Source organism: Pleurodeles waltl, chromosome 6 (genome assembly GCF_031143425.1).
Source record: "Pleurodeles waltl isolate 20211129_DDA chromosome 6, aPleWal1.hap1.20221129, whole genome shotgun sequence".
Taxonomy (NCBI): domain Eukaryota; kingdom Metazoa; phylum Chordata; class Amphibia; order Caudata; family Salamandridae; genus Pleurodeles; species Pleurodeles waltl.
This window is the reverse complement of record NC_090445.1, coordinates 220,566,768-220,582,168: the sequence shown is the minus strand read 5'-3', so window position 1 is coordinate 220,582,168 and position 15,401 is coordinate 220,566,768. Positions and strand designations below refer to the sequence as shown.

At 44.4% G+C, this 15,401-nt stretch overlaps 1 protein-coding gene across 4 annotated transcripts in view; it reads right to left on the bottom strand.

Moving 5' to 3' along the window:
- The window catches only part of DBF4B (DBF4B-CDC7 kinase regulatory subunit), a 175,315-nt gene that overhangs the window by 54,931 nt on the left and 104,983 nt on the right, over nucleotides 1-15,401 (bottom strand). For all 4 annotated transcript variants that reach the window (XM_069237927.1, XM_069237926.1, XM_069237930.1 and 1 more), the window contains exons 11-12: nucleotides 12,806-12,911; nucleotides 4,652-4,776 (exon numbers count right to left, since the gene is read on the bottom strand). In XM_069237927.1, coding sequence (XP_069094028.1) covers nucleotides 4,652-4,776; nucleotides 12,806-12,911 — 231 coding nt within the window. The remainder of the gene's footprint in view (nucleotides 1-4,651; nucleotides 4,777-12,805; nucleotides 12,912-15,401) is intronic.

Here is a 15,401-nt window from a genome sequence, read left to right as displayed (position 1 = left end):
TGTGTTATAGAGCTCTACTGCAAATGCTCGGTGGTGGGGGTGGGGGGATGGTGATATGAGCTGGAGGCTCCTCTCTACAATCCCGCCCCCCCCCCCCCCCGAGTTTGATCGGTGGATTCTCCGCCAATACCAAACATTTCTCAGTCTGGATGGAGGGTGGAGGGCTATGGCACGTTTGTCCTGGGGAAGGGGAGTTGGACTAATTGTTATTGGTTTTCAAAATGGGAACACCTGAGTCATGACATTCTGTTCTGCTTGCCTGAGGCCTATAAGACGTGACCATCAGAGACTGGTGCGGCAAGGGGAGCCCTGCAGATGGGTACACAAACCACACTGCCCAATGACTACAGGACAAACATATAAACCCTGGTCCTGGAACATCTGCAGAATGTGCACTGTCTAAATGTTACAAATTGTTTTCCTATCTGAACAGACGGGGAATCCACATAGCACTACTGCATGAAACCTACCCGACAGCTAAAAAGGGTCTGGCCTTGCATCGCAGATGAAGGGGCCAAGCCTTCTACTCCATATACTCTGCATCTGCTAGGGGAGTGCTCACACTGACCAGGGCACTTTCCTACAGAAGCTGTCAGACTCTCCAGCCCCACACCTCCAAAGATCAACTATCATAGGAGGTGATTTCTATTGTGTGATTAATCCCTAGATAGATTGTTCTCACCCCCCCAACTACCAGACTCTCAGGTGTACAGAGTGGCCCACGCCTTTTCAGACTGACACACTATGGGGACTGATAGATGCCTGGAGGCACATACATCCGCAAGGTAGGGATTATTCCTTTTATTCAGGCCTGCACGTCCTCCACGCGCACCTAGACACCTTCCTGTGTACACTCAGATCAGAATGGCAGAGCACAATCTCAGATCATAATCAGCTCATTCTCCATCTAAATTGGTCCCTGTATAGTGTGCACATTCCAAACTGGAGATTAAAATCAGAATCCATGGAAGATCAAGTCTTTAGGGATGATATTAGTACTAAAATAGGGCAATATTTCCAGGATAACACAGGGTAACCCTCCACTCCTCAGGTGGAATGGGACGCATTCAAAGTGGTACTTCAGGGTCACTGCATGGAAACATCAATAGGTATCCGGGGCACGTTACTGCAGGGGATAACTAAGGCAGAACCAGACCTTCGGTCACTAGCAATCCAAAGACCTAGCAATCCAAAGACCTAGCTGGCCAACTTCACATGCCTAACCTGAGCACTCCGATGCTCCCAGGTGCCTCTGCCCATCTTGGTTGCAAGATGGCAGAATCAAGTGGCCACCTGGAGGAGTTCTGGGCACCACCCTTGGGGTGGTGAAGGACAGGGGAGTGGTCACTGTTCTTTCCTTTGTGTAGTTTTGCACTAGAGCAGGGACTGGGGGTCCCTGGACTGGTGCCCGTCCGGATTATGCAAGGAGGGCACCAAATGTGCCCTTCAAAGCAAGCCAGTGGCGTCGGGAGGCTACCCCTCCCCAGCCTTGTAACACTTATTTCCAAGGGAGAGGAGGTTGCACTTCTCTCCCACAGGAAATACTTTGTTCTGCCTTACCCTGCTTGAGCTGGTCAAGCAGCAGAAGGGCAGAATCCAGTCTGGGGGGCTGCAGCAGTGTGGACGGCTTGCAGGCCTTGGAAAACTGTAGGAGCAATACTGGGGGATCCTCTAATAGTGCATGGAATCATGCCACCAATACTAGCATCAGTATTGGGGTATGATTCTGACATGTTTGATACCAAACATGCCTAGGTTCGGTTACCACTACGTAGCTAGACCACTGGTAGTTACCAGTACATAGGTAAAATGGCTTCCCCACACTTACAAAGTCCAGGGAATTGGAACTGGAGTCGTAGGGGCACCTCTGCTCTTGCAGGGGTGCCCACACACACAGGGACCTGCACCCTGCCCTTAGGGCTGGAGGGGCCTACCATAGGGGTGACTTAGTGATTTGGTGTGGTGACCAGCAGTGAAAGAGTAAATGCACCTTTTCACGCAGGCTGCAAATGGCAGGCCTATAGACACAGTTGGCGTGGGCTTCCATGGGTAGCATAATACATGCTGCAGCCCGTGGGGGACCCCTGGTGTACCACTGCCCTGGGTACCTAAGAACAATATATTAGAGTCTTACAGGGATACACCTGTATGCCAATTGTAGGATGTAATGGGTAAGCAAGGCAGCCAAATATAGAGGAGAGAGCAAAATCACTGGGGTCTTGCCTAGCAGGATCCCAGCAAAAACAATCTAAGCTCACCTACAACATGCAAAAAGTGGGGGTAACAGTGCCAAAAAGTGTGACTTTCCTACATATAGCATGGACGCAACTACTCTATATGGCTCCGACTGCCTGGATCTGTATGGACAAAATTTCTGCCACCTACACAGTGTGCTGAGACAGATAATCCACCTATCGCCTTCACTTTTTGCACTGGCCATAGAGCCCCTAATGGCGCATGAAGGATTAGGGGGCCTTTACCAGGGACTGCAAATCGGAGGCTATCGACTTAGGATAGCACTCTATTCAGATGACCTCATTGTTTCTGTAGAATACAGACGGGGTACTTAAAGGGGCCAAGAATATGCTGGCACAATTTAGTCAACTATCGAGACAACGTGAATTGTCACAAGTCAAGAATATTCCCATTCACCCCTGAGCGCTCTCCACCAGATGAACTGGGGGCCTCGATGTATAACAATTGGGGGTTAAGGTCTATCATAATAGATCGGACAGTCTAGAAGAAAACATAGGCCAAGCAATCAGAGCGCTCAAATCTCACATGGAGTTTTGGAAAACCTTGTCCGTATCCGCGATGGGACGAATAGCGTTAATCAAAATGGTTGCACTCCCCCGGCTCTTGTAACTCTTCAGATTCCTCTCAATTTGGGTACCCGGAACAGTGTTCAAGGAGCTTGATTCACTGATTACAACATTCATATGGGGCTTGGGCTGTAAGAGTGACATTATCCAAGATGAAACGACTAACCGGAGGAGGTGGGATTAGCAGTGTCCAACTTTGAAAATGACTACCTCTCAGCCCAACTTCAAAGGTTTGTGCAGTGGTTGGTGGGCAGATGGCCCCTGGGTAAAATCCTAGGATCCCATGTTCTGAGTCGGTCGGCTCTCAACAAGATCCGATTGCAACTGAGGCACAATACTGCAGGTGACACTCAAGAGTTCAAGGTAATGGCGAACTACTGGGCCCAATGTCTCTGGAAAATTTGTAGCAAATTACCCTACACACACACTGCTCACCACCATGCTAGAGAACTGCCCTATGAAAGACCGGGGGTGACTGGAAGACTGGGTGGCTATGGGAGCAATGGTGGTTAGGGATCTGTTCTAGAAGGCTCACTCCTGTACCTTCGAAGACTTCCACTAAGTGTCTGACCGTCCTCAAGGCCATTTCCTGCTCCTTGGGGCTTTAACAGAGGCCGTTCGTAAACACTGGAATATGGGCCTGACTGAACAAATCCAACATTTTAGCTGACAACGCATAGTCCTTTCCTTAGGCCCCTTCAAGGCTACCACATGCCTCTATAGGGCATTAGGGAAGGTCTTCATAAACCATTATAACAGCGGGCCATATGGGAAGAAGACTTAGGTGTCCTAATATTGGAGAGTGACTGGGAGGAGATACTAGAGAGAATCCGGTGAGTGTCTAGAAAAGCCCACCTTGATGCTCATGAATTATGTCCTTCATAGAGCATACTTGACACCAGAAAAGATTGGCAGATATTTCTCGGTTGCAAAGGCAGTGTGCTCTAGGGTGCAGGGAGGTCAGGGCTGATCTCCTTCACACGTTTTGGTCCTGCTCACGAATACAGGAATATTGGGAAACTATAACACAAGATTGGGACACTAATAGAGAGGGATATACCACACACACCTGGGCACTGCGTCCTGAGCTGGTTCCTCCACACCCTCAAAATGAAAGTTAAAAGTAAGTTCCAGGACTTGCCATTATCTCTTGCCCAAACAGGAGATCACCAGAAACTGGAAGGCCCTTAGAGGACCCCGCTTTTCCACCTGTGGTAGACAACTGATAAAATGAGCAAGCTGTGAGGGGAGGGTTATGACCTGCGATGCTAAACAAGGGATTGGCATGTTGGAAGCAGCTCAGGTCCGGGGGGACCCGGGCAGACAGCCTGATGTCCCTGGAAGCAGACTCACCTCCAGACACTCCAGAGATAGCACCAATGCGAAAGGGTTGCAGAACTAAGCTATGCCTAGCGTGCAGACTGACCTTTAACGCCACACTAAGGCTCCCTCACCACAGATATCAGACTGAGACACCTCCTCACATATCGCTTTTCCTCATTGCACACCTATCGGGAACAGAGTGTTCTAACTCTACAGATTACATAACACTACTCGGAGGGGAGGGGAGGGTGAGACTCTTATGAAGTTTGAATGTATTAATTTCCCCCTTCCCTATAAATCTAAATTTGTTCTAAGATGTAAGCATATTCACTTATTGCGATTTGATGCTTTGCGTATATAGGGCCTTTTGTTACAAAATTCATTAAAATATGTTTGACAAAAAAAAACAAAGTGCAGAGCTTTACAAAACCTGCTGTCAGACAAGCTAGATGCACACAGAAAGGTGAGACCAGGATATGCTTGCTAAGAGGGAGGAATGTACTTACCTAGAATTTGGACAGATTGAGGGACGTTCTATGAAGTCATTGGGGAACTGAGAGATGACACGATCCACAAGAGCATAATGTGTTTCATTCACTGCAAAGCGATGGTGCTGCTCACTGTAGAGATGCTGAAATAGAGAAGAAGAGCTCAACAGAGGAACACATTGAGGCAGCAATAAGTAAAATACTGTCCCCATTTCTTTGAAGTTGATAATTATTTGAATGTCTCAGGGGGAAAAAATAGAAGTTAGAAGAATGCAAGGCACGTCAGTTGGGTAGGAGTAGATAGAGAAATGACAATAGATGGGAAGAAAGGTATACATACAATAGATATGCTACACTCAGTATAGTCAATTACACATTCCCTCCGATGTCACACTTTTCCCTAGGCAAACTCTTTTGGCTTTGCCAATGGTTGAGCTATTGACTTTGTCAACGTCTTTTAGCCATATAGTACTGCAGTGTGGCTGCTGATCAACATGGCTAAAAGTTAGTAGAATGGCATAGTGGTGTGTTGTAGAGTGGTATGGAGTGGCGCAGAGTGGTGTAAAGAGGAATGGCATTGAGTAAAGTGGCATGAAGTAGAGGGGCGTAGAGTGACATGGCCTAGAATGGAGAGGAGTAAAGATGAGTGGTGGAGTGGCGTAGAGCAGTAAAGTTGCAGGTGCAAGTAGCTAACGAGGAACCCAACTTATCAAGGCAAAGGTATGAGGCATAAAGGATGAATGGCTGAAAGGCAACAAAAATAGGTGAGCAGCTGCAGCGTCATGAAGGTACAAACGTGTTTGTGTGGCATTTGTACAGACCTGATTAATCCAAGCCATCTAAAATGTAATTCTATTTCAGTTGTAAGAGTAAGCCAAAAGATTCAGGTGAAGACAAACAATGTCCAAAAATGCGTTTGAAAACAGAACAGATGGAGAAAGCAGCACGAGAATTGAAGACAGAGGAAGTGGGGAAAAAAAAGATTTATATAATAAGTACAGTAGTGAAAAATAGTACCTGAATCAGAGTGAGCAGCGGACAAACACTAATTAGGATGAGTCAATCTGTGCTTGGTCCATACTCCACACAAAGAAAAGTATGAGACACCTGGCAGGTGGTGGCCAATTACGAAGTAGCTAAGAGTGCCAACGATGCCAACAAATGGTAAGCAACAGGCAGGCTTCCAAGCCCTTTATAGTAAACAAAACACCACCCAGAGGATGCATTGCACTTGAATTTTGTGGCAAAAGTAACCTGGACACTTTGGAAACAGTACTAGGAATTTGTTCGAACACTGCCTTTGGTGAGGCTTACCCTACTATGCACACCCCAACCCCACCAGCCATCTCCATTGGTATCCTTACCCACCAACCCATATATTTGAATTGCTGCAGTAAACATTCCTCTCTATCCCTTCATGGGCCCTGTGATTACACCAAAGATGTGCAGTGGTTAACAAAATATATTTTAAGTTTTAATACAACATATCTTTAGTCTTATAACATTTAGGTTCCTGCATTTAGAGAGATGCCAATATCATAAAGCAGGGACTGGCATTAAGAAAGTAGCATTGTTGGACAAGTAGTCCAAGTTTATTGAATTGTGTTTTAAGGTTAAACTTAATATAGCATAAATTTTACATCAATAAAAGAAAACAAGGATATGCTCTTTTTCATACCCTTAACTTCCTTTTTGGGTAATCTGCATTGAAATCATAAGCACCAAGTTGCCCCACCGATGAGCAGGAACTCACACCAGTTTACATTATATAAATATATACTTTTCTGTGAAAAAAAAGTATTTCTTACAATAAAATACATTTTACCTATTTTCAGTATTTAGTTTCTTTTTAGAAAAAGGAAAATCTCATTTTAAAAATGTCACTAAAAAAAGAATGACGAAAAAAAAAAAAAAAGGAAAAAAAAATCAATTTACAAATAATTTTTATAAGGAAAGTGAAAGAATAAGGGTCATGCCCTAGAAAACCTGCAGCGTGAAAAGGTTGCTAAATAAGCCTACTAAGGTAGTATCTCATTACGCTCTGCAAAGACAGTTGCTCCAGTTCTTTGACTGGAGAAGTAGCATCTGGCCCCTTAAACCATCAGTCTTTATATTCTTCCCGTGGGGGTGAGCGGGTTGCCTAGAATTTCAATGGGGATTCCGGTGAAAGAACTACGATTAAAATTGTTTTCCTTCAGTTACCAGCAAAGGAGGTAAAATTGCAGGGTTTCTCGTTGGATAATCAGTTCACCATGTCTTCCCACACTGACCTCTGCTCTGTGTGACTAAAGCAATACCATATTGCCATAAATATCTTTCTGCTTATCACTGTTGTAAAAAAAAAAAAAACACAGAACAAAATGCTCCGTTAAGCTTTTGTTTATGTAAGGGCAGCTTTGATTATACTCTGAACTTGTAGACATTGTGACGTCAGAGGTCAACTAATAAGTACTTACAGTTTAGCAGCGACATCCTTTCTTTATTAGAGGCAACTAGTGATGTCATAAGTTGCCTGTTAACATGGAAATTAAAAACTGCCTTTTATACAGAGATTGCAGGCTCCGTCTATAACATCTGTGTGTGTATATATATATATATATATATATATATATATATATATATATATATATTCATTCATATTCATATTCCCCACACAATTGAAGAAAAAAAATCAGTGATGCTCTCTCAAGTGGGTGCCAACACAGCATTTATTACTTACATGGCGCGTTTCGCCCGACAAGCGGGCTTGTTCACATACCGCCACCATCTTAACCCCTTTTAAATGAACCACTGTGAAAAAAAAAAAAAAAAAAAAAAAAAAGGACTAACATGCATGTTACATTTGATGTCGCAGACATCTTTGAATAGTTTTTTTTTTTTAAAACCCGATATGCATCTATCATAAGGGAGAATTAGTGATGGTCATAATATAATCAACACTGTACAGTACTTACTGCCTAATTATTTGTCAGAAGCTATAACAGTACCCTACTTGTTGCACTACCACATTGCTGCAGAGTTGTCCTTGAGAACCTGTGCCAGCCTCCTATGGATGGATGTCAGGAAGGCCTTCAGAGCCAGATGAATGGTCAACCAAACCCAGTGGAGATCCACTCCAGTGGAGATCAGAGTTACCTCATTTCCACCTTCCCCAGATGACCTTCCCAGGCCAGCAGGGACATGTATGTCACCACTACTAGAGCTGGGTGGGGAAGTGAGAGGGGGGGGGGGGGCCTGCCACTGAACTAATTGCATTTGAGAAGGCGCTACTGCATATTATAAGCAGTCTCCTCAGAGACCTGGTCAGATTGCCTTGATGATGGGCCCACTAGAACTTCAAGTTCCACTGCAGAGCCTGTATGAGTCAGCTGGCAGAGCGGGTGAGGAGGATGCTTGAAGCAGAGCTATTCTCACTGTGATCCAGGATCAAGGGTGAAACTTCAGAATTGTAGCCCGAATGTCCTGGGCTCGTTGTGGCAGAGGCAAATACCTAAACTCCACTATGTTCAGGACTGCTCCTATGAATAGAAACCTCTACGAAGGAGTCAAGTGGGAATGTGGCTCATTGATAGTAAACTGCAACCATGTCAAGAGGTCAGCCCTTGTCAGAAGGTGGTCCAGGAATGACTGGTAAGCTTGCTTTCAACAGCAAGTTGTTGACGGCTGGGACTACTAGTATCCCCAACCTTCAAAGATAGGCAGTGACCACCGCCACCCCTTTCGTTAATAGTTATGGGGAACTGGTGACACCAAAAGGGAGTACAGCAAACTGAAAAGGCTCCTAGTCTACCCTGAACTGCAGAGAAATGTCTTTGGGACTGCAGGATATGAATATGAAAATGTGCCTCCTGCAGGTTCAAAGATACCATCTAGTCAACCGAATCGAGAAAAAAGACTGAATCAGGGCTTGCATGAGCTTTTAGAATGAAGTATTAGAAAATGTTAACAACACCCCCTCCTCTTTCGGAGTCCGGACACTTCTTGATAGCAACCCTAGAGAGTAACAGCACACCTCCTGTAACAGGATCGTCATGTGCTCACCGCAAATTTGCTGTAGAGTGGGAGTAATAGTGGGTGAGGCAGAAAGAAAAGGCAGGGCACAGCTATTTTGAAAGGTCCGAGACCCACCTGTTGGACATGAAGGATCGCAAGCCTGCGAGGAAATGTTGCTTCCTGGCCCTACCAGTTAGCTATGCACTACTAAATGAACACTAAAGATCTTTGGTGACCACTGTAGCTGAGGAAGGAGAATTTAAAGACTAATGCCTTTGCTGGCACACAAGTTGCTACCAGATCATAGCCCAAGTCCAAGGGAGGTGATGGTGCCAATGGAGTCCTGAGACCATCAGAAGCTGAACCCACCCATGGGTTTTGCCAGACTGGTCCCCCCCAGTTGCTACCTGCAGCCTCTTTCTGCAGGTACCAAAAACCACAAGAGGCTTCAGCAGCACACAAGACCTCCAGCCGGAGTATGAGTGGACTGACGGTGACTCTGCGTGTCCAAGGACCTCAAGACCTGAGCCACCCTTTGGGTCAGCCAGACTGACCTCCCCCGGATGTTGGATTTTCTTTGAGTGTTTGTCTTGCTACTGGCTTGTGTGTGTGCAATAAATTCTTAACATTATCCTCTGATAAGTCCAACTGTTTGCCCACACTACCACAAAAGAGCGCTTTTGGGATTATTATTGTAACCCCTGGGAACCAATAAAGGTTGCTCTGGACTACCTGCACAGTGTCCCCTTACACTGGTACACTACATAGATAGCCAGCTTCCTACAGTCATCATCAGCACCATCTTGGGGTGCCCCTGCTCTGGTTTAGGATCAAAGTCAGAAGCAAAGTGATAAAGTCTGTGTTAGTAGGGGCAACATGCCAGAGGCATGTGTCAGGTTGCATGACTACTGGCTGTGCTTTTGTTATTTTGTAGCAAGACATTGGTCGGGCTGGAGCTAAGTCGGTTCAGGGTGTGGTATTGGGGTTGGCACTTGATCATGCTCTAGTTCCAGAGGCATCAGCACTGGCATTACAGTAGAAGGGACCATCTTGGGGCTGGAGCAGAAGTTTGCGCTTGCATTGATATGGGCCTAGTAACCGGTACCCTTCGGACAGACTGTGCCAAGGATGGACCCCACCAGTGGTAACCTGAATGGAGGCCCCTACAGTTCCATGAGGCCCTAAAGTGCACACCACAAATTTGAAGCATCGCCTCATTCTGCATGGGGACAAAGGGGGGGTCCTGGAAATTCAGGGCACATACAGACCAAATGAGAAATCTGTTCCATGGCTGATTATTTTGAAGGGATACCCTTGCATTGCAGCTCCCTGCCACCATCTCTCTAGGGTTCTACTTTGCTTTCTTATGCTTTGACTGCGAGTTACCGGAGGACGTTGGACGTGAAGTTGATTGGTCATGGGAACGGCCGCGGGACACAGCCTTCACCCGTGCCTTGGAGTGAGCTAAACCTATGCAAAGGCTGCAATATCTTGTGTTTGGATATATACACCCTCATCCCCCGGTCTCAGATAACCTTCGGTTGCATGATGGCACATTTATCACATAACTGAAATGTGTCTCTACCCCAAACACCACAGAACTTGTTACCAACAAATGCTTCCTGCAGTCACAGTATGGCTTGAAACCTGTTGCTTTGGGAGGAGACATCATTCCTTCGCACACCAGTGAAATAGTTTTGAAGTGTTTGAAAAACCAAGAAAGCGGAGAGTGGAGCTTTTGATCCACGTCTGAATGTATAGAAAGAAAGGGACTGACATCAGCACTCAGGAGTGGCGCTTACATGAGGCTTCACTCTGCCACTTTCAGAGCGGTATGGAACCAACTCAGAGACACACCATGCCACCTAGCTGAGCACCGGAGCATTGCTATAGAGAAGTTTTCCAGATCCACTGGAACTGGGTTTTCCTGGCACTTGAGAAGTATTCTATGGTGAGGAATCTGCAGTAAGAAGTATCCATTTGAAATTATTTGTTGTGTGGAAGGCCTACCCTGGTTACATTTCTGAAATAAAAAGAAAAGTAGACCTGATTAGTGGAATTCTTTTCTTCTACAGAGGTAGGACTGAAGACAATGTTTAACAACCAAAGAAGGAAAACCTATTTCAGATTCTATTAATGGCTGTTAAAAATAAGTAGGTAATCATTTGTTCATTTAAGTGAAAAGATCACTGAACAAACTTTGGATTAGTTTTTTTTTTTTAAGAATGATTATCTTTAAAGAAACATAGGCAAAGGCACTCCTTCCAGGACAATTGTAGGCTTATGTATTGGTTCAAAAGGGTACTTTGTCAGAGTAGCCAAACAAAGTTGAAATACCATCAAATAGGTGCAGTTTTTTGTTTTAGTTTCAAAGAACGTACCCAATTTTTCTATAGCCCTTAGACAACGCTAATAAATGGTCTATAGGGATGGATGTTTAAGCAAAGGTTTAGCAAGGAATATTAAATAAGGGCAGAAGAGATGAGGAGTCATTCACAATATGTAGGTTGTTTGCTTGCACCTAGTTAAAACCTTTGCCTGTAAGTGTGCATCCTTTGTTTTAAGTGTGAAGGAATTTCCAAGACACTTAATTCCAAATCTTCAGCAGCCAAGCAGAAGCTGTTACATATATTAAGTCTTGGGTACAATCAAGCACTTGTAATTGATTTGACAGTAGTGACAGGTCTGCTTTGCAGTGTCTGCACTGACCTCTCCTACAGTTCTGGAAACCAGTGCTGCCAGGCATGTGGAGGTTAATATGAGAGACAGCTCTCATCATTTTGAATAGTAGCTTATCACTAGAATCAGGGCAACTCATACAGGAATTCAACCACCCAATCCATCAAGAAGTCCTCTCATTGAGAACTTTGCCATTGCTGCTTCCTCATAAATAATAAGTATTTGTTGTTGCGGGTTGAGAACAGATCCCATGCTGCCTCCAACCCCTCCCCCATTTTGGAATACTATTTGCATCTACTCACTGATTGATTCACATTTGTGCTTGTCTACTCGATGTCAACTCAGCATAACAGCACATACAAGGACATGCACCATTGTGACGTTCAGTTTGTCAACTGGGACCATAGGCGTTACAACTCCTGGGACAAAGAAAGACTGTTTGCCCACCTGGCCTTTTTAGCAAATGTATATGCAGGTAGTTGGGTGACATTTAGCTTTGGATGATTTTGAGACAGAGTCCGCACAGCTAGTAGGTTGAGGACATTTTGAGATCAAGTTGTGTGTCTTCAACATACCGATGGCTATTGATGGGGGTCTGAAAGGGTGGCTTCCAAGTGTTACACATGCAGGTTGAAAATGTTGGATAAATAGGATGCCACAGGGGCGGGGTCAAGTGTCTGATCTGGTAGTTCTTATTGGCACAAGTTGGACACAGAAGCAGGATGTGAACCACTGTAGGATTGTACCAGGAAAATTGTGTGTGTATCAATGTGGATGATCTACTTTGGTGAATGATGTTGAAAAACAGAGTCATGACAGAGGGTAAATGTGGACGGCTGACCAGGAGGCTTTACCTTACCAGCAGGCTTAGTGGGACATTTGCTTGAGGATGTTGAAGCTCCTTTCTTTATATTAGAGGCTGGTTCCAATTCATTTTTGTTCTTCTTGATAAGTACTGGACTTAATGGAGCTACAAGGTCTTTTCCCAACATATCACCATACAAGCATCTGTGTCAATCTTTCAAGGTAGTTTTACGAAAAGCAAGACAAATACCACATTTTGTGGATCTCACGTGTGAATCTATGAGAGATTCAATGCTGGACAATAAATTTACCCATTATAGGGTCTATTATCTTATCTCAAGGTAGCAAGACAGCCTCATGTGTTAAAGATCTCCTTCATGTACCAAAGTTACTGAAAGCAGATGCAATCGCCAAAAGAAATGTATAAATGCCCAAAGACCTTCTGCCTCTAGGCAACTTTAATAATGTACATCTGTCAACCTAGACCAAAAACCAGCAATTTTAAAATAAAATCTGCTAGGAACGTCAGAACTAAGGTAGGAGTGTGCAGGAGACAGATGATGCAGGCTGTGCCAATAAGTAACTGAATATAGGCTTTTCATAGGATTGTTATAGTAGGTGACATGCTCATAAGAGAAGCTTAGGACCCATATAAGCAGATAAAGGTTTTAAGTTTAAAGCACCATGCGCGCTCACCGTGACAAGCTCTTCAAAGGCTTCCTGGCAGCACTCGCAGTACCCCTTTCTCTTTTTCTTCGCTGCAAGGGTCAGCTTAACCTTTGGGCTTCTTTCTTCTGTTTCACTGTGAGTAAGACAATATTTGGTATCAGTGGGGGAAGAATTTAACTAAAGAGAAGTTGGTAGACCTGAATTCAGAAAAAAACTCCCTATTCTAATGCAAGAAAAGAAAGCTGCCCTCCTGTTAATGATTCAGTAGAGTATACTGTTTGTGCTAAAACATACAGAACACCCATTCAGTTCTACACCCAACCTCCGTACCCCCACCAACAACTCAGTTCAATCTAACACAAACTCCCAAAAACAAATCATTCCACATTTTAACCTTGCATAGTGTCTTTTAATTCTGTTCTTTTATCTTTCCAGTCAGGCATTTTCCTGGCTACTTCAAGCTGGCCCACAAACTTCCCAAACTCCAAAACAAATATATATATTCCTTCATATGACTATTTAAACACTAAGGGCCTCAGCATGGAACAGTAAATGAAACTCACCTGCTTATGCAAGTGCTATGCCAACGAAAATGGAAAAGAAAAACTGCTTACAATCTACACATCCCTGGCATAGCCCGAGCCAGGGTTAAATTTAAAAATCCACCCCAGGATTTCCAATTGGCAAAAGTGAAATATGTAGAAACTTCAGACCTTTAAGAATAGTCACAGAAGTCCTGTCAGCTTTAGCTTGCCTAAGCCACCTTCCACCACCCAAAACACAGGAGTCTTTATCCAACTCCCGCCACCTATATTTAAATCCTCCCCACCTTGCCCAAGGAGTGAGGTAAGTGGATGTGTGTCCAAAGCCTTGTACAAAGATCAGGGAGGATTACCAAGAATCATCCACCTCCCTCCCCCAGACCTGCACTCATCATCTCCACCCTTACCCAAGGTGTTGTGTGATGCATCCTATGACACCTCGCCTCCCCTTAGCAACCTGAACCAAGGCATCCGACAGTTGCCTTGGTGGAATCATTCCAACTGTAAAAATGGCACCGGGACAGCCATTATGTTTCCCAGTACTTTTCCTTCCACTAAAGCTGGTGGGAGGCCGAGGACCAAACATTTGTCTGGTTTTAGAACAGCAATTGCGAAGGTTACCCCAGAGAGGCCCTCAGATGCCTGTAAGTCAGGCGGCGCATGATTTCGACATCTCTTAGGCATAATGGTGAGGAATGGTCCCGGGACAACAAACAAATCACCCACCACCGACCCCAAAAAAACCTTTGGCCAAGGCAGACAGGGAATGAGATGCCTGATCAACTGTGGCAATCCTTGCACCAAAAAAAAAAAGATAAAAGTAGTTTAAAATAAATAAATAAAATAGTTAAAAAAATAAAAATAAAAAAAAAGCTCTTCCCCAAAGAGTTATTCACTGTTGGAAAACAAAGTGTTACACAACATTTAAAGCAAAAAAAAAAAAAAAAAAAAAAGAGACAGAATTTATATCACTTACTACATCGAGATTTCTGAACAGACAAGAAGTATTATCGGTTATTTTGCTTGATGGAAATTAAACTAAAAACTTCTGGTGGGTGCAATATCTAATCACAAATTACTCACCTTTAGAAGAGTTCGACTCTGGAAGTAGCAGAGTGGAGCAGCATGTAAGCGCCACCCCTGCACACCAAAAAGTTTCTATCTTTACTCTACACACCCTTGTATGTGAAGCACAAAATAATGGTCTGTACAAGTATGCAGATCTCCAATTTGGGATCTATTTGGGAAGTCACTCTACAGAACAAAACAGGTATGTGGGAGAGCAGTGAGGAATCTGCAGTTAGGGTTTCCACCAGAAAGCGTATTTCCAAGGTTAAGTAACTTGTTCTTTTGATGGATACTTCTAGCTGCAGTTACCTCATCTTTAGTATCTATTTAGCAGCTATTATAATCCCCAAAGTAGAGTGTCTGTAAAGTGGACTCAGGGGGATACATTGTAGCCTGGCAGATATCAGGGGCAGGCAATCTGTATGCAAACACTGTGGTAGCAGAGTTAGCCCTGGTGAACAGGCTCTCCACCTTTCCAGAGGCTGCTTTTTGGCTACTGTATAGCAGATGTCAAAGCAGAGCGCTATCCACCTCGACAGTCCTTTTCTGCACAGCCATTCCTTTCTTCACCCCAGAGAACCCTACAAAAAGCTGATTGTCTACTCAATGGCCCTTGGTGCGATTAACGTAAAAGCTTAACTCTACTTTTGGTTCAAGGCTGCTTGGTTTCTTTGATATTTGATTAATTCAGCTCGTTTTTGTCACCAGTATGGCTTCTTTTTCCCCCTTTTCGACTGCATGATTCTGGGCAGAACCAGGCACTCTGTATATGCCCCCCGCGAAACACCGCTTTTAAATGGGCATCAAAAGGCAGATGCAAGCTGCTGGTGCTCCCTAGGCAAGCGTGTCTGCACCAGGCCAAGTCTGGTAGTCAGCCTGCTGCTGGACATAATGTCAATGAGGTGGTACAGACATGTAATCACTGAATTGGACCAGAAGGTAAGCCCCATTGATTGCTGTGGTCTTATATTAACTCCATTTCCAGGTGGCACATATCTGAAAGGGCCAATCGA